This window comes from Rhinichthys klamathensis, unplaced genomic scaffold (genome assembly GCF_029890125.1).
Source record: "Rhinichthys klamathensis goyatoka isolate OS25496 unplaced genomic scaffold, OSU_Roscu_1.1 h1tg000191l_1, whole genome shotgun sequence".
In the NCBI taxonomy this organism is placed as follows: domain Eukaryota; kingdom Metazoa; phylum Chordata; class Actinopteri; order Cypriniformes; family Leuciscidae; genus Rhinichthys; species Rhinichthys klamathensis.
This window is the reverse complement of record NW_026606717.1, coordinates 2,280,001-2,306,363: the sequence shown is the minus strand read 5'-3', so window position 1 is coordinate 2,306,363 and position 26,363 is coordinate 2,280,001. Positions and strand designations below refer to the sequence as shown.

General features: G+C 39.4%; 1 protein-coding gene across 2 annotated transcripts in view; it reads right to left on the bottom strand.

Annotated features, from left to right (window-relative positions):
* Positions 1-6,065: 6,065 nt before the first annotated feature.
* The window catches only part of st6gal1 (ST6 beta-galactosamide alpha-2,6-sialyltranferase 1), a 20,800-nt gene continuing 502 nt past the window's right edge, over positions 6,066-26,363 (bottom strand). Inside the window, exons 2-9 of one of the 2 annotated variants that reach the window (XM_056262086.1) lie at positions 25,389-25,451; positions 13,502-13,708; positions 12,029-12,397; positions 11,306-11,564; positions 9,527-9,624; positions 9,340-9,441; positions 7,372-7,546; positions 6,066-6,433 (exon numbers count right to left, since the gene is read on the bottom strand). In XM_056262086.1, coding sequence (XP_056118061.1) covers positions 6,156-6,433; positions 7,372-7,546; positions 9,340-9,441; positions 9,527-9,624; positions 11,306-11,564; positions 12,029-12,397; positions 13,502-13,708; positions 25,389-25,451 — 1,551 coding nt within the window. In that variant the 3' untranslated portion in view covers positions 6,066-6,155. The remainder of the gene's footprint in view (positions 6,434-7,371; positions 7,547-9,339; positions 9,442-9,526; positions 9,625-11,305; positions 11,565-12,028; positions 12,398-13,501; positions 13,709-25,388; positions 25,452-26,363) is intronic. The other variant, XM_056262087.1, reaches the window with a different exon arrangement.

Here is a 26,363-nt window from a genome sequence, read left to right as displayed (position 1 = left end):
CTGCATTGAATATGACAGGCAGGTTTTTTTAGTAGGTTTGCCAGGAGCCAATATAATGTAATTTAATAATATGTACATGTCTTAATAAAATCTTAGTGAAAATTTAAATTAAAATGTATTCCGATTTTAATAGAATTTAATTGATGTACTTAAAGCAGTGCTTGACTACGGTATCTAGCGTACTTGATACAAATGGCAGAATTACCTATTTTATAAATTGCTTCTTGTTTTAAAGAAAGACTCCGCCATTTTTTCATATTAAACTATGTTATTCCCTTAACTAAGACGAGTTGATGCATACCTCTCTCGTCTCAGTGCGTGCACTAAATCGCTCTGTCTTGCGGCGAAACTTTGATAGCACTTAGTTTAGCCCAGTTCATTCATTAGGATCCAAGCAGAGAAGCGACCAAACACCTCCACGTTTTCCCTATTTAAATACACGAGTAGTGTAACTCGACCAAGAATGGTGACACAAAATAAAACGTTGCGCTTTTCTAAGCGTGTAAATGGATAACTATAATGTACGGCGAAATACCATAGCAAGTGCTTGGGAGCACTTCGACTCCTACTACGTAGTAATATCATCACTCCTGAAAAATCCTCTCTCCCTCTCCAGAGTGATGATATTACTGCGCCGAGTCGAAGTCCTCCCATGGTATGGTTTTCCGCCATACATTATAGTTATCCACTTTACACGCTTAGAAAAGCGCAACGTTTTATTTTGTGTCACCATTCTTGGTCGGGTTACACTACTCGTGTAACTGTATTTAAATAGGGAAAACGTGGAGGTGTTTACTCGCTTCTCTGCTTGTATCCTAATGAATGAACTGGGCTAAGCTAAGTGCTAACAAAGTTTCGCCGCAAGACAGAGCGATTTAGTGCACGCACTGAGACGAGAGAGGTATGTATCAACTCGTCTTAGTTAAGGGAATAACATAGTTTAATATGAAAAAACGGTGGAGTGTCCCTTTAAGAAACAAGTTTGTCAGTAAATAGGATTTATCACATTACATTAGAGATTTTACCAGGTTACTGTACAGTACTGCATATACAGCAATTGAAACAATAACACAGACAAAGTTATGGTGGCACATTATTTATACATAGGAAGAACACTTGCGATTGTTAACCAATCAAATGGAAAGGTTGCCATGCTGAGAGATTTTCAGTAACAATTTCACTAAATGTTTCAATGTCATTCATGATGAGTTTTGTAAGCCATGTCTCGTTACAGTGTCTTCATCTACAAGTTAAAGAAATAGTTCACTTAAAAATGAAAATGCTGTCATAATTTACTCACCCTCAAGTTGTTTCAAACCTGTATGAATTAAGCTGAACACAAAGAAAATACTATGGAATCAATGGGGTATAACAATTGTTTGGTTACCGACATTCTTCAAAATATCTTCAGGTACAACTTGAGGGTGAGTAAATTATGACAGAATTTTCATTTTTAAGTGAACTATTCCTTTAACGGAGAAATAGATGTTTATGCTTGCCTTTTTAGAGCACACAATGTTCCACTTGTTCACCCAGTAATAGCCTAAAGTTGTAAACCATGTATTAAGCCAGATTTATCTAAATCTGTATCTGTTCCATTAACTTAAAATAGCAAATGAGGTGAAATGCCTCTTTGCAATCTGCTGTAAGTGAAGGACATTATTAGATGTCATCCAAGTAACATACTATTCAAAAAAACACAAAGGTTCTGTTCAGTCATGCTTCATTTTACAACCTTCGTCACAGTCCATCAAGTCCCACGGTTCATGTGAAATACTTTTATGTGTACAACAACTTTCACATTGGAATATTAACAAAAGAGTAAATCAAGAATTTCTTAATGCCGACAGAAAGCTTAAAGGGATGATTCTTGAAAAATTCAAATAAATTTGTCATTGCATTAGAGAAGCATACGAAATATAAAAAAATAAAATAAAACATATATACATTTGACAGTTGTTCACATGTGCATAGCCTAGATTAGTTTGATTAATTTGAATTGGTTTACCCATGCAAGACATGACAAAGTAGTTCATTTACGAGAGACACATCTGAATTATACTTGAAGTAGTCTATTCTGCAGACATTTTATAAATCAACAATTATTTGTTATCCATTCAAAAATACATTCTATGCTAACTAATTTCATTTCTAAATATATTTATAATACTAATCTGCTGTATGCTACTGTGGTGGCAAATAAATTTTACTTCATGTAATGTATGTGCTTGCATGACAACAGACAACTGATCTTGAAAATGACTACCGTACTGTATGCTATTTCAAATGTCAGCTTGTATGAGCTGAAAGGATCTCTGCAACTAAAAAGGTGTTATATGTGCATAGTTGGTCTAGAGAATGAGAGATGTTTTTGTCTCCTTATATAGATCTTCTTTCTCAATTAACATAACACGAAAACAGCAGAGTGAGGTGTGAGTGATGTATAAAAAAGTTTTTAATGCGAGTTTTCCCTTCGCCGCTTTCGCAAAACTGATGTCTGTATGTGAATGGCCTTCTTGCAAGGATAAAGTACTTCAAATACAAGTGGGCTTGGTTTTCGTTGCAGTCTCATCACTAAATAATTAATTTACATAACACTACAAATTACATATAAAGATTCCTCTATCAGAAAAAAAAACTAAGAACAATATAAATAAGGTTTAAAAGGGAGAAAAAAGCATGAATTCACATTTTAACAATTCAATTCACAATACAAGTTTACAATTCAAAGGCGTAGAAAGTTATGATATTTTGATTTTGAAAGCAAATGAGGTCAATTTCATGTTAACTTAAAGGAAAAAAATAAAGCCTGTTTAGATAGAAAGTCTGTTTCTGAATGAATAATATATGAATATTTAGGTCCTGTCCCCACATCATTCAGGATTCATACTAGCATCTATTCACTAGACGCAGTATTTATGTTTCGGTATTTACATAATGTAACCTGTGTGTTTTAGTAAATAGAAATGGATGAGATACATTGACACATCCTGGATAAACATTATAAAAACGATACTACTAAAAATAAATGCCCCTTTCCTCCTCAAAATGCAGAAGTATATCTGCTTTTGTGTTTTAAGGGCTTAAATTGAAATTGAATCTGTATAAAACAGGACAAACATGCACGTTCTCTGTTTTCCTTCTCACCAAGTTCATAAATACAACTAAATACAAGTTTATCACAGGTATGATAGTGCAATTTCAGTAAAGCATGCAAGGACATTTCTCCAGGGCCCTACGGCTGGTTACAGAGTGCTATGAGAAGAAAAGGCGTCACAGTGTAAATACTGAATGCATACAGATCTCCAGGCCAGCTTTCATTAAATACATTGATTAAAAGCATTATTTTGCTAATAGTATGTGTGTGTTGGCAAATAATTTTACAATATTGCATGAATGATGTGCTAGGATTGCAGTTGCATAAATCGTAAACCTGCACATTATGAACGCGGCAGGCTGGCTTTGGACATAGAGCTTTGCACGCTACACTTTTATGGACAGAATCGTGGCTACTTTCTAACAAAGAGCTTTATTTTGTCTAATAATCTGGATGTAGACTTAGTGTGTTTGTAAAATGCCTGATGCCTGGACGTTCATCAGCAGTGTTGGGGAAAGTTACTTTTAAAAGTAATGTTACAATATTGCATTACTCCCTATAAAAGTAACTAATTGAGTTACTTTTATGAAAAGTAATAGGTTGTGTTAATTTTGCATTACTTTTTCTTGCTTGTTTTTTAATAACAAATTTTTTTTTTTTAAAGGCCTTTTCACACCTGTACAGTAGAGGGCGCAGCTCAAACAAACCTTTCAGCTGTGCTGCCATTCTGGAGTAATTCAACACTCTTCAGCAACAAAAAGAAATTAAATTAAACACAAATATTATGTTTATCTAAAGTCATTGACGGTCAGCAGCAAAGACACTGGGTAATACATTTATTTGTGTTATATAACATTTAATTATTGCAGGTTTGTGTAATATTCTGAGTTTGCATTTCACCGTTTGTATTCATTTTGAGGAATAATGAATCTGTCTTTGAGCAAAAACTCACATTTAGTCTAGAACTACAATAACCATTAGGGATGCACCGATACCACTTTTTCCAGAACGAGCCCGATAACGATACTTTCATTTTTGGTACTTGCCGATACCGATACCTGTATTTTCCCTGAATTTGTATATTGGCTAGAGAAACCAAAAGAATATGAGTCATATTAGTTGTCTTAATTATTTAGTAAATATATATTTCCTTAAGCATGTTAAAATATGAGCTTATGTTACTTTCACTGTTCATTCTATTGCTCTATCATAAATCTATCATTTAATTGCACAGCACATATTTGGAGCTGCTCCAGCAGGGCTTAGTGCTGATGATTGGGTTAGTGGTTCAAATGTTTACAGTGAAATATCACAATTCTCTATTACAATTTTGATACTACATTAAAAACTACTAGCTTAAAACATTATTAAAGACAAGTAAGCAATCAGTAATAAAATAACAACAAATAATCAAATAACAAATAGCACAACTAACTACAATAGAACAAAGAAAGGCTACAAATGAAATAAACAGCTGTTTGGGGGGGGGGGGGGGGGGGGGGTTCAGGTAGGTCTAACAGTAGTTTACAGGTACATAATTTGAATAAAGTAATCAAATGTGAAATAATACTGCATATTAATCACAGTATAAATTAAATGTAGATGAATCTTTATAAAGTTACAAAAGTAATTCAGTCAATAGCAGTGAGTGATTACTTTGTATTTTGTAGTTTGATTAACAGTAAAAAAAACAACAACACAGCAGCAGGTTTATTAGGCGGCTGTCCCTTTAAGACCAAATGCACGGATCCGATATAGCCTGCCCTACTGTACATGCGTTTTCTTTGTTTACGTTCATTAAGATATAACCACCTATGTTTACCAGGATACTCGCCAAGAGGGACATCATTTTGTGTGAATTTGTCCGTTCAAGCACAAGACGTGAAAGAAAAGGCAATTCAATTCGTGCGCTGTCTGTGGCTGTAACATAAATCACGTAACAGTTAATATTTTACTTGCATATACGATTTAGTTTTAATCCAAATGAGGCATGTGTACTGAGTGAACGATCAGCAATCAAGAGCATGCAACAGAAGTGTGCGCTCTCTCTCTTTCTCTCCCGTCAGTTAACGGTCGTAATATATGCCTCGTTTTACCTTCTTTGCCATTTACATATACGACCGAACTACAAACTTCCCACTGATGTCTGTGAAAAAGGTATACGCTCAACAAGCTTGCGTGTCTGTGCCGCTGCGCTCTCAATCCACTGCGCGTTTTTTGGCTAATCAGCTCGTGCACCACAGCTATGTAGGCGTTACTATATTTTGTTTAATATTCCACTAATTAGATACATTTACTTCATAGACAGCCTTCTCTTTTATCCCCATTATACTCTTTGTTGTCAGTGTTTCTTTGTCTGGACACAAACATTGTACATACGCTATCGGTTGTTTGTATCGGAGCATTTTTTATGAGTACAAGTATGAGTACACAAGCGCAGTATTGGTGCATTAATAACCATCCTAATAACCATCATGTTCACTGCACATACTCCCGATTTCTCTCAACATGGGGACAGGGGAGGTGGTAAAACAAAGTAACTTGAAAATGTAACTCTGATATTTTGTTGCAATTTTAAAAGTAGTTTGTTAGATTACTAGTTACTTGAAAAAAAGTAATCTGATTACGTAACTCCCGTTACTTGTAATGCGTTTCCCCCAACACTGTTCATCAGTTCTTTTGACATCAGTGCTTTAATGTGTCACATTAGGCAGTGTTTAAAAGTCAGTGGATGCATCTCACATGAGAGGCAGATATGTGGTGTTAAGATCTTTTTTCTCTTAATTAACAGCAAACAGTATGAATTTACCCCTATGGGACTAGTTAGGGATTGATGGATGGTAGTTTACACATATACAGAACTTGCCGCTATATTCAGCATTTTGTGTCCATGTGAATTAAGTTCCTAGTGTTTAGTGTGTTAGTTTTTCATTCTCCACCAGTGAACCGCCTCTTGATCTCAGAGACCAGACTGAATACTTGTTGTAGTTGTAGACTAAATCATGCGCTTTACTGTTACATTCTGAGAGTGTACCAAGAAAATCAGTTCACCCTCAAATTATGTCTTTGACTGAGTGTTGGAAGTGGAGCTATGGGTGCAGTTAAATTTAATGAACCCAGGGAGAGTGACTCTGCCATATGTATAGATGTCACGGTCAGACCCCTGGTTCATCCTCTTTACCAGGTTCTTCTCGTATAATAATGGGTGGTAGGCACCTAGGGTGCAGGCAGCATCACTGAAGCGCTGGTAGTAGTGGCACAGCTCAGTTTTCCGTCGCGAAGGCAGGAACTCATACACATGTACCACTTCACAGAGGGACATCATTAAAACTGTGCCTATGGAGGTAGAAGGAAAAAATATAGGTACATACAAAATCCAGCACTGTTTGACAAGTCAAGGCCCTTTTCAAAAAAATGGATATGGAAAACAATTGTTCATACCCTCTGAATAAATGGTGAGAAGAAGTATTACCTCAGCTATCGACAACATTGTCTTGCTTCTTTTAAAATTGCGGTGAAAAAGACTAGGTGTTGTTTTTATTCCACTATATTGAATACGTCAGCTATATTCACTCTTAGATTATTAGATCATTACACTAGCTTCACTCAAAACATAGCATGCTGTGGGCATCTGCTGGTTAAAGCCGTGTAAATGTAACAAGAACAGCAAAAACATGTTCAATGACGTTGTACACACTTTGAAACTGCAGCGCGCGAGCTTAGAATAAACAGACCGTTATCGTTCATTGGTGTGGACGCAAATATAGTTATTGTTATCTTTTTAGTTATCGTTCTTGGTGTGAACTGCCCTTTAGGAATGAAACGGTTACCGGTTTTAAGATAAACCTTGATAAAAATTCTAGTGGTGGGGGAAAAAATCGATTCTGTTCAGTATCGCGATATTTTGCGGACGCAATTGTATCTTTCCCTGTGGATTTCTTGCACCAAGCAGTAGACACAGAAGAGAGGCAGATCTCTTATCTGCATTTAAATAAGTCATTAACAACTAGTTGTTCAGCTTGGTTACGTAAACTGCGTAAGAATCTTTTTTTTTTTTATGTGGTTGTCACTACCTGCCTTTTTGGGGAGTTAATTCAGTTGTAGAATGCAATTGTCGCTTCCATAAATTACTAAACTGTGTACTGAACAGGATTAAACACTAAAAGGTGAATTGACAATTAGCTGCAGTGTGTACATGACCATAGTTTATGGTTTCTTAAGCATTTATGATAAGATTTCTGTTTTGTTTTATAAAAAATCTTAATAAAACTTACCCAGCAGGCCCGATGAGGGTGGGTTTTTTTGTATAGTCTCGTCCATATTGTCTTGTATTCGCTGCCACAGCTGCCATTCCATCCGTGGGTGTATAATATAAAATGGCTGTTGAGGGTGTAAGCGTCGATATCGCTGATACTGTTTAAATATTGGGTAATCTGTCTTGTTGAACCACTGAAAGCATAACAAAAGGAGGATTATTAAATTTCCCCAAATTTCATTAATGAAATCTGGAATGCTTACAAATATTAGTAAAAATAAATATATATATATTAGAGTCAACATGAAACCATTTGTAGCCCATTTTACTTGTGTAATTTGTGATGTAGGATATTCAGTGAGAAGAAAATGTATGTGTAAACTTGATTAGATCACAGGGATTAAAATTCTCCGTCGCTACGACGGATTTCCGTTAATTGCAGCGAGTCTAAGACGGATTTCCCTCAATTGCAGGGTTCCCGTCTGTCCTTAATGTCTTAAATTCACTTTTCATAATTTTAAGGCTGTAAATAGGCTTACATTTCTCAAATAGTGTAATAAATGTCTTAATTTTAGTTTGAATAGGTCTTAAATTAAGGAAAGACGAGGTGTATTCATCCTGCTAAGGGGGATGTGATCAAAGCCTGGAGTGGAGCGAAAGCACGTTCCTCTCTCCACTTTAAGCGTTCTGTAATCACTCCGCTCTGGATCCACTCCGGGTTTTCCATTCCCGCTCCGTGTTCACTCCATTTGAAAAGTTATTCTAATGTTTTTTTTTTTATATCACGAAGAACGTCTGAACACAACATTTATAATACTATATGTAACGGTTTGGAAAGTATTCTACACGTTTAATAAATAGAATTGTCCAAATGTAGTGAACGCGCCTATAGAGAGAAATGCAAATTTTATACGGATTACATAAGAAAGTAGTCTGTTTCTTTTCGTTTTGAATTGTTTTGTTTAAAAGAGACATTTCAAGCTTTATATAGATATATTTCTCATGCCTGTGAAGTAGCCTATACACTGAGTTTCGGTTCATTTATGAGACCAGCTCCAGTTCACGAGCAATGCAAGTGATTGCGCTGGTGCCTTGCATGTCCTGATTATATTGTCTGCTATATTTGCTTCTCATTTATTAAATCTAGGCAATTGGTTGATGAAACATTGATTAAAATTAAGATACACTTTATACAAAATTATACTATCGCTAGCTTAATTCCTAGCGATCATCAAATATTATTTTTGCTTGAAATGCCCATCCCTACCATAAATGCACTTTTTGTTCTGATGCTGGTGCTATCAGTTTCCGTCTTCTGTTCAGTGTTAACAGGTTGAGTTAGAACATGCGTCATAATTTCTTATTATAATGCTGAGGATAAAACTGAATTTATTATTATATTAGCTAGGTTAAAAACAGATATTATATATAGTTTGTGATATTAGCTCACTTTGCGGCAAAAGCTCTATAGGCTTTTATTATATTTTATTTAAATGCAAATGTTCTTTGAGTATTTCATTTGTGAAAGTAAAACATTAACTCTTTATACTCCTAATTACAAGAAGAAAAAACTGCTCTTAAACTGGGTGTGTGACAGGCTGTGAAATGGGGTTTGGCCAAGGAAAAATATTAAATAATATGAAAAGATTTTTTGTTGCTTTAACCCCTGAGATCTTGAAAAGTACTGTTTCCAAGTGGTGTTCTAATATTAATTTTGTCCAGCTGTATGGAGAAATTGTATTGTTGACTTGTGCTAGGAAGAAAAAAGCTCAGCATCTCCCCGTCAGGGACTTGAACCCCGGTCTCGCCCCCGCGTGACAGGCGGGGATTACCACTATACTAACGAGGAGTGGCTTAGTGGTCACGTGCTTCAAAAACTACACTTCATCAAACTAGGACTTTGTGGTGAAATCTTCTAATTAAGCATGTTTTTTGGAATTTTGTGAGTTTGCCAAATGCTTGACAGTGAAATATGGTGAGCTCTTACCTCCCGTAGATCAGACGAATAAGGGCCAGGATCCCAGCTCACTAAAATCCCTGCACTGTACAAAGAACTGGAGAGGAAATGGTGGTCTTCAGATGCCATTACCTATGCAATAAACAGAAATTATGGTATTTTAAGAGATCGTTACTACATGTCATTTTAACCTTTCCAGAGTTAGCAAACAATTTACCTGGGAATTGATCAGTCGCACTGTTGTTTTAGAGCCCACATCTTTCTCAAAGCCTGTTGTCGGTGCGGCATTGAACCGTATCACCGCATCATGTGTATCTAGATTTCAGGATTTTTTTTAGTAATAATGCCTCATGCATGCATAAAATCATCCAATTTTTCATAATATCAAAGAATGACATATTACATACATATACTGGGGTGCACATAACCTTTTTGGTCTGGTTCTCAAGGGAGCACCTGGAGATGCTTCTTGGTACTCACATTTTACGCGACACACTTATCCTACAAGCTATCATCATCACTTTTCTCCTGACTGCTCTCCTCTCTATCTTTTCTCTCGAACATTGTAGGTGATGATGATGGATTTAAACGATTTATTTTAATATATTAATGACAGACAACAGCAGGGATATTAGGCTGCTGTCACTTTAAGACTGAATGCATGGACCGAATATACTGACACACATCCAGTTTCTTTCTCAACGAAAGAATTTGCCGAGACGGGTATTTTGACATTTTGTGTGTTTGTGTCCGTTCAAGCGCAAGTAAACGCAAAAGAGGAGTCAATTCAGTGTATGAGCGCTGTCTGAAATGCACCTCTCTCTCTCTCTCTCTCTCTCTCTCTCTCTCTCTCTCTCTCTGTGTGTGTGTGTGTGCGATTCCCAATTTTTGCCTCGTTTGAATCAAGTTTATTTTCGTAAACGAAAACTGAAACTAAGACAAACTATTGTAATAAAATAGAAATTTCAACATAAACGAAAAACTAAAACGAAACTAAACAAACAACAGTTGCTGACAATAAATATAATTAAGTTAAACTGAAATAAAATAATAAGAAAATTATTTAGCAAAAATAAATAATCGTTTTCGTAATTAATAATCTCTCCATCATGTACCGGAAAACCACACTGAGCAGAAAACAGAAAAAACAAATAGCATGTCTGGTCCACAAATAGACGTATATTTGTCAGAGTAGAAGTAAACTAAATGTCTGGTCTGAATAGAACACATGAATATGAGTATAACTATGAGTATATGATATTAAAAGATGCAATAGACAAAAAGCATAAATGGATCAATACAAGAATAATGTTTGAAAGGATTACAATATTTAATTTTTAGTATGAATGAATAATTTTTACTTTTAAGTTGCATTTGTTTGGTTCTTTGTTCAATCTCAAACAATTATTTTATTTTTATTAAGAGGTTTGCACAAGAGTTAACTGTAAACTGCTAACATTAAACTTTGCTGAAATTAAATGTCTTTAACTGGAAGTGAAATGAACACACTTATCATCATGATTGCCCTCTTACCAGAGATGGCGAAACATCCTACTCCAGTAAGTAAACGTGTCCCTGTCCCCAAAAATGATGGTACTCAAAAGCGCTTCCCTCCACGTTTTCTGCTGCACATTGTTTATTTTTTACCACGCATGCGCACCAGTTATGTGCACCCCTCTGTGTGTGTATATATATATATATATATAGACACACATACATACATACATACAATATATTATTTTATATCTGGAAATTCAAGCCAAAATGCTTTATTATATAACCTTAAAGTAATATCTAATGATGTAAATTACTTTGAAAAATATCTAATCTCTTCTTTTTTTTAAGTTGATGGATGCAAAACAATATAGGATTATGTAAAACAAAACATTCTGTCATCAATGCAATGTAAAACAAAGGTTATAATTTATAATAATAAAAACACCGGATATGAATAAAGAAATAGATCCAGATTATGTTATGAATTATAATGGATTACCTATTTCCTTTCCTAATCCAGAGTTTTTGAGAGAACCTGCAGATGATACCACTGCACAGGTCTTAAATGGGCCAATATCAGTGGTTATTTGATGCAGAGGTAACTGAGAGGCCCAGGGCAAACCAGAAAAGGGCTCCATATCCGGTGTTAAAGTTGTAATCTGAACCATCTCCTTGATTTGACAAAGAAGTTCAGGGCCACTGAGTTTGGGACGATGTGCTGCAGGTCCAGGGTACTTGACTCCATATTTATTCATTGCCTTAAATGAAAACAAAAAGGCTATGATAGATAGGTATATCACATTTATTACAAGAAAGTAAGGTAGGTAAGTAGTAGGGTTTTGTATCTCAGAGAGTCTATTTACACCAAGTGCAAATAACCCACCTTGGTGGCAAAGGCTACCGTATTTACACTAATTCCCTCCTACCATTGTTTGATTGAGCCAGACAAAATGACAAAAGTAACCCATCTAATGACATCTGATGGTGAGGAGAGTAAGATGGGGGCGTAAGCTTTTGACGCAACCAACCTGAGTTGATAATCCGATTGCCGGATTTTAAGAAATATGATCATATACACTGATAGAAGTAGAGCTTCTTCCTCAGAGGATTATGTAAAATGGATTAACTGAAGAGACTTCATGCCTTGCTGATCAGCAGTCTTTGCAGTTTTTTACTGTTTTTATATAGTAAAGGCTTTTAGATGTCTTTCAGTTTCGCTCACCTGGTAGTTCTGCACCACCTTCCTCAGCCTTTTTCCCAGCATGGTGCTTGACATCTCCTCATTCCAGACTTCTCCGAGTGCTCCATTAGGCCCAAAAACAACAGCATCCCCACTTGAGGCACCCTCTCCTCTCCGTTGGCCTCCAAAAATAGTCTCTAAAGCACGTCTCAGCGGTTGCGCCAAAAGCCAGTAAAATAACCCATGCTCTCTTCTTTTTCCCCTGAGGCTGCGGTCCTTGGAACTGCTCTCCATTGAGTAGTTAGAAGATGACAGGATGGGAATAGGCTTCTGAGGATCTCCAGGAATGACACCTGGGAGCTTTTGAGGGTCAGTATACATGGGTTTTGACCCTCCTGTTCCCCGCAATACCTTCGATAGATCAATGTCACTTTTAGTAATAAAGTATTTTTCATTTTTTACTTAATAGAGTGCTGCAGGGATGACGTAATTTTGTAGGCTAACCTGGAAGTTAGCATCACTCTGGTTCCCTAGACAAGAAGCCAATAGCGTTTTTTCCAGTAACTTGGATTATTGCCGAAAATTAGCTCTTACAAACTTTATTTAAAATCTACAAATAGGAAAATTTAAGTTAGAATAGTTTGCAAGAGCACGATTATAAACACAAGGCTGTAAAAGCCAACTATAGTGTAGATGACTTTTCCTCTTCGTGATGATGTTTAACTCTTTCCTCGATTTCTAAAAAAGTTGCCAGCCAGCACCAGCATTTTTGATCATATTCACAAAACGTTCATGGCCCCAAGGATATTTTGTTGTATGAATATGTAAACAGTCAATATATCAAAAGACGTTGAAAAAGAAGTTTCATTACAACAACATTTTGATAAAAAAGCTGAGAAAATCATGTTTTTGTCCAGTCTATCAACACCCTCCAAGCTTGCACACTCGTATACTTCTTTGTGGTTTCTACATTTCATTTGGTAACGTTGACAGTTTTTATTTATATGCTGTTGAATGTTTGATGATTGCTTACTTGTGCGTAAGCAATCTACTATCCATTCCTTCTGGTTTACACAGATCTTCTTCACTTGTTTTTGGATCCCGAGGTGCTGTACTATAACATTGCCCCCTACCGTATAAGAGTGAAAACATGGATTGCCGGAAAAACTCATCAATGGGCGGGAAAGTGTTAATGTCCCCGACAATCTCTGTAATCCCATTTTAGTCACTTGTTTGCCGTCTTTTTAAAGACAAAATCAATCTTAACAAAATCTCAAGTGATGTACTGTTGATGTATTTTATGGCATAGAATAAAACGCATATATATCTTAAGCTTGTCTTAACCACAGATCTTATTTCAGGCATTTAACCAAAAAACACTGACTTTGGGATGATGGAACCGGATGTGCAAAAAACCCCTAATTTTATTGTTTTAAGTCTCATTCCTACAGCACTCTATTGTGCAGATTCGATAGAACAGGAAGCAGCGTGAGAAAAGGAATCTCTTTGACATACCTTAACAATTGTGTGTGCTCTTGGTTGAGCTCGAGTTCTCGCCTTCACGCCAAAAATGGCATCTGTGACAGGTATGCTGTTTTCAGCGCAAAAGGTGTACAGGAGAGCCATAGTCATACAGAACAGAGCCATGCACAGGGCTCCTCGACGGGCCCGACGTCTCAACCTCCAGAGTAGGCTAACACGATCCATGGCAGCCCCTGGGATCTGGATAATGAATTACAGACAATATTAGAATATTAAAGGATGACCTCTGAAAATGAAGTTGGCAGCTGCATAGAAGCATATGAATAGATTCAGCTGAATTGAAGACATATAAAAATTGTTTAAAAATATTTACTTTGAAGCTCTAGTAAACTCAATCTTTGTGCAAGGAACAGACCATGTTAGAAATTAAATTAGTGTGAAGGGAAAAGCATGTTCAATATACCAGAGAATTGCTGTTTTTTGTAGATAATATAAATGTTTATATACAGGACCTAAAACTAACTTTTTGCCAGTGATCGCACACTGACTGACATTGCTTTTCTGGGTTCCGTTTTGATTGTTTGCACACAGAAAACTTCCTACATCCAGCGGATAACAACAGCTTTAAAACCATGTCAGTGGGCAGTATTATTTGTCAAGCAGATAACATATTTAAACAAAAGAATCAGGTTAAATGTTGCAATGAATGATCCACAAACTGGAAATACAGAACATGGTGCTGTGATGTGATGAACAACAAAGCGAATACAAAAATCTGAATGGCTGTTTGAAATATTTTAATGCTGTTCAGCAGCCTGCTTTGTTTACTGTTACCGGAGTAATGGGTGCATTTCTGTTGTTCCATAAGCGCCATCTACTGTCAGAGAGTGAATGTGTATTTTCATTCAGTGCGTCTCCTTCACTCGTTCCATCTTGCTGCTCTTGCATGTTGTGCTTGTTTACATCAGTGTGCGTATGCACATTCATTATTAATCTTATGCCTGATGAAAACTGCTTCGTTAATGTTTCTTGTCTCACATTGTTACGAATTACAATGAATTACGTAAATTATATATTTTAAAAATAGCTAAATTAAACAAAAGTTTATTAGTTTGCGTAACTAATTGTATTTCTGTCTGTCGTTTAACATTTCTATTGTAAAACAGCCGTCAAATATTTTATTTGGAGTTTAGCTACTTGCATATTATCTCTCACTTTATGACCATTTACTGAAGCAATGGAATTCTTGATCAGCATTCAGCAGCTTCTGTAAATATAAAGCCCGCCTACTTTGATTTGATTGGTCATCTCAAACATTTTGACATTGATGATCTGTGTTTGACCACTGGCGGTAGCTCGGATGAGTAGGTCGGTTATCTTGGCTGTGTGCAATATTCGTGTAGCACCAAAGCAGAGTTAGTATTGGGTAATTATCACTACCTTTATTATATACACCTCAGAAAAAAGTCTGGACCTTGGGGACCTCAATGGTGGGTACGGCCCTGGTTGGGTTAACTGTTGTGTTAAATATGTAACATGCTGTAATAAGTTTGCTTCAGTTGACCTACATTTAAGCTAGCAGAGTTTAGTAATGCAGTTCAGCTCTCTGGAGTACATTTGAAACCTGCCAATGCCTTAAAGGGAGCAGACAAATTGGTTTAAGAAATTGTGGTAGTTCCATTGGTGTTGGCCCAGAAAATACCTTTTTAACTAAAGTAATATTTTTACACAGAATATTATAATTTTAATAATTATGCCCAGAATAAAGGGTCCATAAAATAATTGTAGTTATCCAGAACATCAGTTTTATGACGGTAACCAAAACTTCATACATGATGTGTAAAGAGTGCTTATCAATTAATACATACGGGTGCTCTCTGGATAAGGGACATTCAGCTCAAGACAAAAATGGTAGTGCAAGGTACTCAAAGTAGGATTTAAATTGCAAAAAGCCTTTATGAAATCATGGCTTGCAACCTTACAAAATTAAAACTACCACGTACCGTGATGTTACAGCTAAGAAACTTTGGTCAGAGTATGGGAGAGTATCAATGAGTCTTATAAGGTTTCGTTAATAATAGTGTCGTTTGTTTAGGTGTTCGACTTTATGCGGCACTGCGCAGACCAATCGGCAAGAGTTGCCGCTTGCAGTCAGGGGCGGAATTGTCAAATACACAATTTGTTTAGGTGTTCATGCGGCAGTGCGCAGACCAATCGCCAAGAGTTGTTTCTTGCAGTCGGGGGTGGAATTGAAAACTGTATAAAAGTAATTATATGGGTTTTATTGAACAACACTGTTAAAATACACTATGTTAAATATATGATATAAACTAATATAGACATAAATTATGTACATTACGTATTATAACAAATGCCTGCAGATGGCGCCAACGGCCTGGTGTTAGTTGTTGTTACACTACGGCATTATCAAATGCTTTAATATTGGCCAAACAACATTTAATTCAAATTTCCACTTAATATTTAATATTTGGTCACTTCTGTACGATAGAAATGCAACAGCCGCTGTAATTTCTTGAACAAGAACATGTGCACATCAAAACATACAAACTCAGAGCGAGAGTTTAAACTTTTATTTTGAAATCGCGATGAACAACAATTTGCATATTTAGAAACATATTTATGTATTCTCCTGTGTTGGCGTAGATTTACTAATGAGGTACGTTACAAATCTTGTGAAATGGCGCGTTATAAGCAACCCAAACTCGAACAGAGATGGAGTTTGTGAAACCTGAGACCCGATCCACGCATATAAATGATATCAGTGCAACTAAAGCCCTATTCACACGGGATAAGTATTACCTGGGGACCACGTGTGATTTAGAAATTACCCGCCCCCCACATCTGAATTTCGTGTGGCGCATTCGCACGGGATAAGTGAAGCCTGTGATTTTACTCGAATTTACTGACATAATACTGACTAATAATACCCCGGGCGGAGTAAAAAAAAAAAAAAAAACATTCCCAATCTGAGCTCTGTCACTAGCCTCACAATAACTACAGGTACTGTAGGTGGCAGTTGTCGCGAGGTTAGTGTGTGAGGTCAGATGATGAGTGACAACGCGGGGAAAACAAAAAACAAACGGATGATGGACGCTATGACAGAGCAAGGCACTCCTGTCATGAGTCTGGTAGCCTCCTGTCTCCCTCTTCTGGTCACACACACCCATTACCTCACGCACCTTCAGTACCCTCAGCTGTTTCTAGTTATACCCTCATTACACTCATTCCTTCACACCTGTTCTCTCTTCTCCCTGATTGTTTGTGCTATTTCCTGCTCTCCCTTTTCCCTGTTTCTTTGCCAGATTATTACATTCTCTACACATGCAAGAGGCATCTTTCTATCTGCTGTATCCGTCCTGTCCGAGTCCTGTCCGAGACCTGTCCGTGTTCTATCCGCCATCCAGCCTGGCTCAGGTCGGTCTTTATTTGTTCTCTATTAATCTCTGCTCTACACTCTGTCCAGGCCGCCTGCTGCAGACGATCGCCCAGAGCATTCATCTCTACTATCTGTAGGACGCTCATTCTCTCAAGGGGATCAGAGAACAGCGCCCGCCGGTTCCTGTTCTCAGACTGTTTGCTGCTGTCTACTTTAAGGAGAGACTTTATCATTTTCGTTATTGGAGCGCCTGCATCTACGGCTACCTTTCTGTTGTTTATCTTGAAGGATTTTTCTGTTGGACTGAATTTATCTCTCGCTATTAAAGAGACTGTTATCTGCAATTCGCTTTTGGGTCTTACCTTTCCACATTACAGAATAATCTGGCCAGACATGGACCCAGCGAACACGAGCCCGATTCATACAGCCGTTGAACTGCAAGGAGCCATGCTTGGCAAACATGATGAGGAGATTACCACTGCACGTCACGCGGTTCAGACACTGACTGCCCAACTCACTGATCTGTCTCTACAGGTGCAGCAGCTCAGGTGGGATCCTCCGGTTCCTCCAAGGTCATCAGAAGCCCCAGAGCCCAGAGTAAATAACCCCCCATGTTATGCCGGTGAGCCCACTCAGTGTCGTTCGTTTCTCACGCAGTGTGAGGTTGTTTTCTCCCTTCAGCCGACCACTTACTCAAGGGAGCGAGCCCGGGTGGCTTACGTCATCTCCCTCTTGACCGGACGCGCTCGTGAGTGGGGCACCGCCGCCTGGGAGGCTGAGGTAGAATTTACCACTTGTTTTGATTTATTCAAGGAAGAGATGATACGTGTGTTCGACCGTTCTGTTCATGGTGAGGAGGCGTCTCGCGTCCTTTCATCTCTCCGCCAGGGAAGATGGACTGTTGTGGATTATTCTATTGAGTTCCGCACCCTGTCAACCACCTGTGGGTGGAATGAGCCAGCTCTTGTCGCACGTTTCTTAGAGGGGCTGAGTGCAAACGTCAAGGATGAGGTAATCGCCCGCGAACTCCCTACCCGTCTTAACCCTCTCATCAACTTAGCCATCCGTGTAGAGAAGCGGTTTGATCTCCGCCGTTGCACCAGAGGATCGGATTCCTTCACTCAACCGGCTGTTTCGACTATCTCCGCTCATCTTTCCACCAACCCAGAGCCAGAACCTATGCAGCTTGGTGGTCTCCGCATTTCTGCCAAGGAAAGGGAACGCCGCGTCATCAATCGTCTTTGCATGTATTGCGGGGCGGCCAACCATTATGTTTCTACATGTCCGGTAAAAGCCAGCGCTTGCCAGTAGAGGAGGGATTACTGGCGAGCGCTACCTCTCTGATCTCTCCATCGAAGTCATGCACCATCATTCCTGTAATCCTGCACTGGTCTGACTCCTCCGTTTCTTGTAACGCTTTGATAGACTCTGGTGCTGAGGGGAACTTCCTTGACGAGACTTGGGCACTTAAACAAGGTATTCCCCTGAAGAGACGCGAGGAGGCCACTCCTCTTTTTGCCCTAGATGGTAGTTCCCTTCCTGAGGTTCATCTGCGGTCCATTCCCTTATCTCTCACTGTGTCAGGCAACCATCACGAGTCTCTTTCTTTTTTAGTTTTTCACTCCCCCTATTCCCCAGTTGTACTAGGACACCCCTGGCTAGTTAAACACAACCCTCACATTGACTGGTCCAATAATAATATCCTCTCATGGAACCTGTCTTGTCATGTCGAATGTTTATTGTCTGCTAATCCTCCTGTTTCCCCCGTCTCTGTGTTTCAGGAGGAGCCGGGTGATTTGACTGGGGTTCCGGAGGAGTATCACGATTTGCGGGCGGTCTTCAGTCGTTCCAGGGCCACTTCTCTCCCTCCTCACCGTCCCTATGATTGCATTATTGATCTTCTTCCCGATACCACGCCACCCCGCGGCAGGCTTTTTTCCTTGTCTGCTCCCGAGCGCGACGCGCTAGAGAAATACCTTTCTGAGTCGCTTCGCGCTGGTACCATAGTTGCCTCCTCCTCCCCAGCCGGCGCAGGTTTTTTCTTTGTTAAAAAGAAAGACGGCTCTTTGCGCCCCTGTATTGACTATAGGGGTCTCAATGACATCACCGTTAAGAATCGCTATCCCTTGCCGCTGATGTCATCCGCCTTTGAGTTGTTACAGGGGGCAAAGGTCTTCACTAAATTGGATCTGCGTAATGCGTACCACCTTATTCGCATTAAACAGGGAGACGAATGGAAGACTGCGTTTAATACCCCGTTAGGTCACTTCGAATATCGGGTTCTTCCGTTCGGGCTGGTAAACGCTCCCGCTGTCTTCCAAGCCTTAATTAATGACGTCCTAAGAGATATGCTTAATATCTTTGTCTTTGTGTATCTTGACGACATTTTGATCTTCTCTCCCTCTCTCCAGGTTCACGTACAACACGTACGCCGAGTCCTTCAGCGCCTTTTAGAGAATCGTCTTTTTGTGAAGGCGGAGAAATGTACCTTTCACGCTCGATCAGTCACCTTTCTCGGCTCCGTTATTTCGGCAGAGGGCATTGGTATGGATCCCACTAAGGTGCAGGTGGTCACCGATTGGCCAGTTCCTGATTCTCGTGTTGCGCTTCAGCGTTTTCTTGGCTTTGCGAATTTCTATCGCCGTTTCATACGTAACTTTAGTCAAGTAGCTGCGCCCCTTACTGCTCTCACTTCTGTCAAGTCGCGTTTTAAATGGTCAGAGTCTGCTCAAAAGGCTTTCGATCATTTAAAGTCACTATTTACATCCGCCCCCATTCTTGTGACACCAGATGTTACTGAACAATTTGTGGTCGAGGTTGATGCTTCTGAGGTGGGCGTCGGAGCCATTCTTTCCCAGCGCGTAGCTGCGGACGGCAAGATTCACCCTTGTGCTTTCTTTTCACACCGTCTCTCGCCCGCGGAACGCAACTATGATGTCGGTAATCGGGAACTACTCGCCATCCGTTTGGCTTTGGGAGAGTGGAGACAGTGGTTAGAGGGGTCCACCGTTCCATTTGTTGTCTGGACTGACCATAGAAACCTAGAATACATCCGCTCCGCTAAGCGTCTAAACGCCCGACAGGCTCGCTGGGCTTTGTTTTTTGGTCGTTTCGATTTCACGATTTCTTACCGCCCAGGTTCTAAGAACATAAAACCTGACTCTCTCTCTCGCCTCTTCGATTCCACAGACGTCCCCTCGACTCCCGAGGTGATCGTTTCGCCAGGTCGAGTTATTGGTGCTGCTATCTGGGGAATCGAGAGACTAGTTAAGCGCGCTCTGTCCCGCTCCGTCGCTCCACGTAACGTTCCTAAGAATCTTTACTGCCTGTTACTACTCAGTTGTGCCTGTTACTACTCGTATGGCGGTACTTCAGTGGGCTCACTCCTCTAAATTGACTGTCCACCCCGGCGTTAGGGGCAGTCTCTCTACCGTTCGTCAACGATTTTGGTGGCCCACTCTCGAACGAGATGCTCGACGCTTCATTGCCTCGTGCACCGCTTGCGCACAGACTAAGTCTAGTAATTCTCCACCAGCCGGTCTCCTTAGACCTCTTCCTATTCCGTCCCGTCCGTGGTCTCATGTCGCTCTTGACTTTATTACTGGTCTTCCCTCGTCGGCCGGTAATACCGTCATCCTGACCGTCGTGGATCGATTTTCTAAAGCCGCACACTTCATTCCTCTCGCTAAACTTCCCTCTGCCAAAGAAACAGCCCAGATAATGGTCACTCACGTTTTCAAGATTCACGGTCTCCCTTCAGACGTCGTTTCGGATAGGGGCCCTCAATTCACTTCACAGTTCTGGAGGGAGTTTTGTCGTTTAATCGGTGCGTCCGTCAGCCTCTCATCTGGTTTTCACCCCCAGACTAACGGTCAGGCTGAACGCACCAACCAGATCGTCGGTCGTCTTCTGCGTAGCTTAGCCTTTCGCAATCCCTCAACTTGGGCCGAGCAACTGCCCTGGGCCGAGTATGCCCATAATTCTCTGCCGACGTCCGCTACTGGCCTTTCTCCGTTCCACTGCTGCTTAGGGTATCAGCCTCCTCTGTTCTCCTCTCAGGACGCTGATTCTAATTTGCCGTCTGTAAAGGCTTTCATCCAGCGTTGTAAGCGCACCTGGAGAAGGGTTAGGTCAGCCCTCTGTCGTTCGAGGGTTCGCACTCAAAGAGCCGCAAACAAGCGTCGTGTCAGGAGCCCTAGATATATTTGTGGCCAGAGAGTGTGGCTTTCCACCCTCAATTTGCCTCTCCAGGCCTCTTCCCGCAAGCTGGCTCCTCGTTTCATCGGACCTTATCAAATTTCTAAGGTCATCAGTCCTGTCGCCGTCAGATTGAGACTTCCTCCTAATCTTCGTCGTGTCCACCCCGTTTTTCATGTCTCTTGCATCAAACCAGTCGTGCGCGCCCCTCCTCGCACCCCCCCTCCTCTCCCGCTTCGTGTCGAGGGAGCCCCCATTTACACCGTTCGCAAGCTCCTTGATATGCGTCGTCGGGGTCGTGGACACCAATTCCTAGTGGACTGGGAGGGGTATGGCCCTGAGGAGAGAAGCTGGATTCCTTCCCGGGACGTCCTGGACCGCTCGCTCATTGATGATTTCCTCCGTGCCCGCCAGGCCCCTTCCTTGGGAGCGCCAGGGGGCGCTCGTTGAGGGGGGGGGTACTGTCATGAGTCTGGTAGCCTCCTGTCTCCCTCTTCTGGTCACACACACCCATTACCTCACGCACCTTTAGTACCCTCAGCTGTTTCTAGTTATACCCTCATTACACTCATTCCTTCACACCTGTTCTCTCTTCTCCCTGATTGTTTGTGCTATTTCCTGCTCTCCCTTTTCCCTGTTTCTTTGCCAGATTATTACATTCTCTACACATGCAAGAGGCATCTTTCTATCTGCTGTATCCGTCCTGTCCGAGTCCTGTCCGAGACCTGTCCGTGTTCTATCCGCCATCCAGCCTGGCTCAGGTCGGTCTTTATTTGTTCTCTATTAATCTCTGCTCTACACTCTGTCCAGCCCGCCTGCTGCAGACGATCGCCCAGAGCATTCATCTCTACTATCTGTAGGACGCTCATTCTCTCAAGGGGATCACAGAACAGCGCCCGCCGGTTCCTGTTCTCAGACTGTTTGCTGCTGTCTACTTTAAGGAGAGACTTTATCATTTTCGTTATTGGAGCGCCTGCATCTACGGCTACCTTTCTGTTGTTTATCTTGAAGGATTTTTCTGTTGGACTGAATTTATCTCTCACTATTAAAGAGACTGTTATCTGCAATTCGCTTTTGGGTCTTACCTTTCCACATTACAACTCCTGCCAAAAAACCAAAACCCTCATGTGCTAAATACCGCGATCAATGGGATAGCGAATTTACTTTTCTGAAGAGGAGCAGGGTGGGGGACAGTCACGCGTTTTGTAACTGCGACTTTAGTATCTCACACGGGGAAGGAATGATGTATGTCAGCACGAGAAAGGGTGTTTAGCATGGTACGAAAGATTGTTACAGAGAATAGGATGACGTTAGACAACAGAACTGTTTGCTTTACTCTCATGTAAAATTAAGCACTCTGGCCCAGCCCACAAATACACTCCTTCCAAAACAGTTAATACAAAGTCTGCAACAAATTTGTTCAATAACTCACTAAAAGAGTAAAGAAAAGTTATGTGAAATGAAAAGAAAAACTGCAAATGAAAAGAAAAACTGTAAAAGAAAAGCAATATGAAATGAAAATAATGTGTGGAATTAAAATAAAATGTAAAGACAAGCAATGTTAAATGAACAGAAAATATGCAAATAAGCCTTTAAATAAATGCTCTTAATATATACCCTATTTATACCATAAATATATATATTAGGGCTGGGTATTGACACAAATTTCACAATTCGATTCGATTTTGATTCACAAGCTTGCAATTCGATTCGATTCGATTCAATATTGATTATTTTGGATATCAGGTACAATACATGGCAAATTTTCTCAAGGAAAACAAATCTCTTAACTAATTGCTGTAAACTATGGGAGTCAGTTGTAGCCTACTAGGCTTCATTAGCCTACTATAATATTGAAGGTAAAAATTAACTGATTTGTAGCTATACAAACACTTAAATTACACTTATTTATTTTTATAATAATAATAAAGTTATATGAAATATAAACATTTAAATGGTGGCTGTCATAAAAACTTGCCAGATTTATTCAAACATGCATTAAATATCGAAGAACATAAAAAATTGTAATATGGTGCATATATTTAGCAAAATGCTCCTCTTTAGAGTTAATTTTTCTAGCTGACTAATGAGTTTATGGTCACATATGGTTTTTCTGAGGTAAGTGTGACGTTACATGACATTGTTTACGAGTTGTTTTACTGACGTCTTTCCACGGTTGAAACACTGATTGAGCGATTCCATGTGACATATAAACGGATTTCGATAAGTGGTACTCTATCTTTTAACACACTTTCAGACGTTCATTCATGTTTATTTCGCGCTGTAACTGGTATTATTAAGGCAGAGGAGGAGATCATGTGCGCTCCGCGCTGCTGCTTCTCTTGAGCTGAGCTGAGCCAGAGCGATCTCACGCCACAGCGCCAAAAAGGTATTTACGTTTTTGAATATCGTAAGAAAATGGACGTAATTTGAAATTTGAGACTTTATTTAGTATCAATAGTAACAAAGCACAAGGATTATTGCGATTTATTGGATGGGATGCACGCTACAATGTTCCATTCATTCATCAAATGAAAACAGGATGACTAATCGATTCTTGAGATTTAAGAATCGATATCGGTTCGTAAAAATGAGAATCGATTAATATCGAGAAATTGATTTTTTTTTTACCCAGCCCTAATATTTAAATATGTGTGTGTGTGTGTGTTTTCATTTAGGCTATACCACCTGTCTTAAAATGTAAGGGATACTGGAGCTTGGTTGGGGTGGTGGGACTGCTCGCGATGGGCGCTGGAAAATTTCCCTTATTTTCAAATCCAAAACTTGACAGGTATGGGTCTAGCTGTATGATATATCATAAACAGAATAATATTCCTTACGCATTCTGCTATGTCATTCATCTCCATCAAATCATTCTTTTTGTTTTTGCTCTTCTGATGGTTTTCAGCTTTCTCTTTCTGCAAATTGTATAGTTGTATGGTGTAGGCTATAGCGATATGACCCAGCACCCAAAATACTATCAAAACACTCCATTATTCGCGAAAGACTGATAAAAAAGCGCACAGGAAACAAAAACATTGAAAAAATGATATACGACCCCGCAAAATCACAGAGATGCCGATCCGCACGGGACTAATATTATCACAGGACCTCGGTGTTCGGCGAAATATGGTAGGTCATTTTTACTTTACAAATTACAGACATGGCCGATTCGCACGGAATCGGCCTTTTGCATTCCCAAATGCACGTTATTGGAAACCTAAACAAACAGCATATGCAGAACTGAGTTTGCATGGAGCAGCGTTTACTGTGCATGGAGCTGAGGTACTTTTAACAGGTAATCTGCACGCATGTAAATAATTAGTGTTGTGCCTCTCTGTGGGAAAAAAACCCTGCGTATATTTATTTAACTGAACCGCAGTCTTTGGGATTTCACATTACCACTTTGCTATATTGTGTTTCATTGTAAAGGGTTTTAAATATACCGACTAAAATATATACGACTGCCGCATATAAACATAATAAAAACACATCTTAAATAGTCCAGGCCTGGTTCTTTCTTGTCCTTCACTATCGCTCCTCCTTTTATCAGTCCAAAACTCGAGACCGGTGTGGCACGCAGGTGACGCTCATTAGCAATCGCGCCACCAGCCTTGCACCGTTCTCGCGGCTCTCGGCCCTGCCCTGCTTGCCACAGGTATCACCCAGCAAACACACTTTGTCACAACGACCTAAAAAAAACACTAACAAGAAGTTGTAACAGCCATGTCCTATTTAGTTTCATTTTCATTGTCATTGTTTTCTTGTTTCTGCCTGTTTCTGTCTTCCTGAGTTCCTGTTCATTGTTTGTTACTATGGTTTCTGATTAGAAACACCTCTTCCTTGTTCTGTTTATTGTCATTCCATGAGTATTTAAGCTCTCAGTTTTTTGTTCAGTGTTGTTAATGTCATTCTGCATCACACATCTTTATTGTTGGATTGCACTACACAGTGACAGAACACCAGACCGAGGAATATTTCAAAACAAAACCTTATGGCTGTGTTACATCTTCATCACACCTTGCAATAATCTACTGGATTTATATTATTCATAGGTTTCAGTCATGTGACTGCCACAGAGACCTGTAAGGCATAACATCCATAGAACTGCATACAGGCGAGCAGATGGGCCCAGAATATGAATAAATGTAACACGCTAAATAGTTAGGCTTTTTTAGTTATGGTTTTCTATGGAAAAATGCTTAACAAGAAACTGTGCGTTGTGTTTATATTCTGGGTTCATCTGCTTGCCTGTACATAGTATGCATCATCAATAAGGTGTATAATTGAATTGGTCTTTTAATATCACTAGTACTTAGTACAAACCTGGTAAAAAATAACTGGCGAGCGATGGTGGAAAGCCTTGTTTTGCCCTCCAGGTTGGCGTTCCTGTAAGGGTGTGACATCACATGAAAACTATGAATTACAAACATGGATTTTATGTCAATCACATAAATTGGTGTTTTTTATTATGTGGCAACTGTAGCCTGTACTGTAACATCTTTAATTGAGGAACAAGGGTGATTTGAAACATGTATTTTTTCAAACATTGTTTGCCTGACCAAGTTGAAAAAATTAAGATTGTATAACCATAATTAAAGCATGTGATCACATTTTTAAATAATGACTAGCTGTGTTGCAAGTGTGATGAGTTTGAAGTTTTGTACTAATAATTTAGAAAATTTAGCACTCCACTTATATGCAAATTGCAGTCTGCTGTTCCTGAATTTGAGGTGTAAATAGATTTCATCTGATTTTAATATTTGTACTTCACTCATATGCAAATTGCATTCTGCAGTTTCTGGATTTGAGGTAGGCCTATAAAAAGATCAAATTTGATTTGAATAGAAGAAATTGAAAAAAAATGTGTGTGTGGATAGATAGATAGATAGATAGATAGATAGATAGATAGATAGATAGATAGATAGATAGATAGATAGATAGATAGATAGATAGATAGATAGATAGATAGATAGATAGATAGGAAGTGACCTAAGCTGTTATAGTTGTTTTGTGTTTATTGTATTGTGTCCTCTTTAATCGTAAATAAATACAAATTTAACTTATTAAAGATAGAGGCAAAACTGGCTACAAAAAAAATAAATGGCTATCAGACACTCTGGCCTTCATAAGTTTGGATGGGACATGAGGGTATCCATATAAAATAAGCTATGCATAGGCCAGATTAACGCACCCGCATTCTGTTTTACATAACACATGGAGTTACAGTATATAGGCTATAAAAAACTGAATAATAATATAATCTTAGGCATCTCTTTTGTGCGTGATGGTTAATTGAGA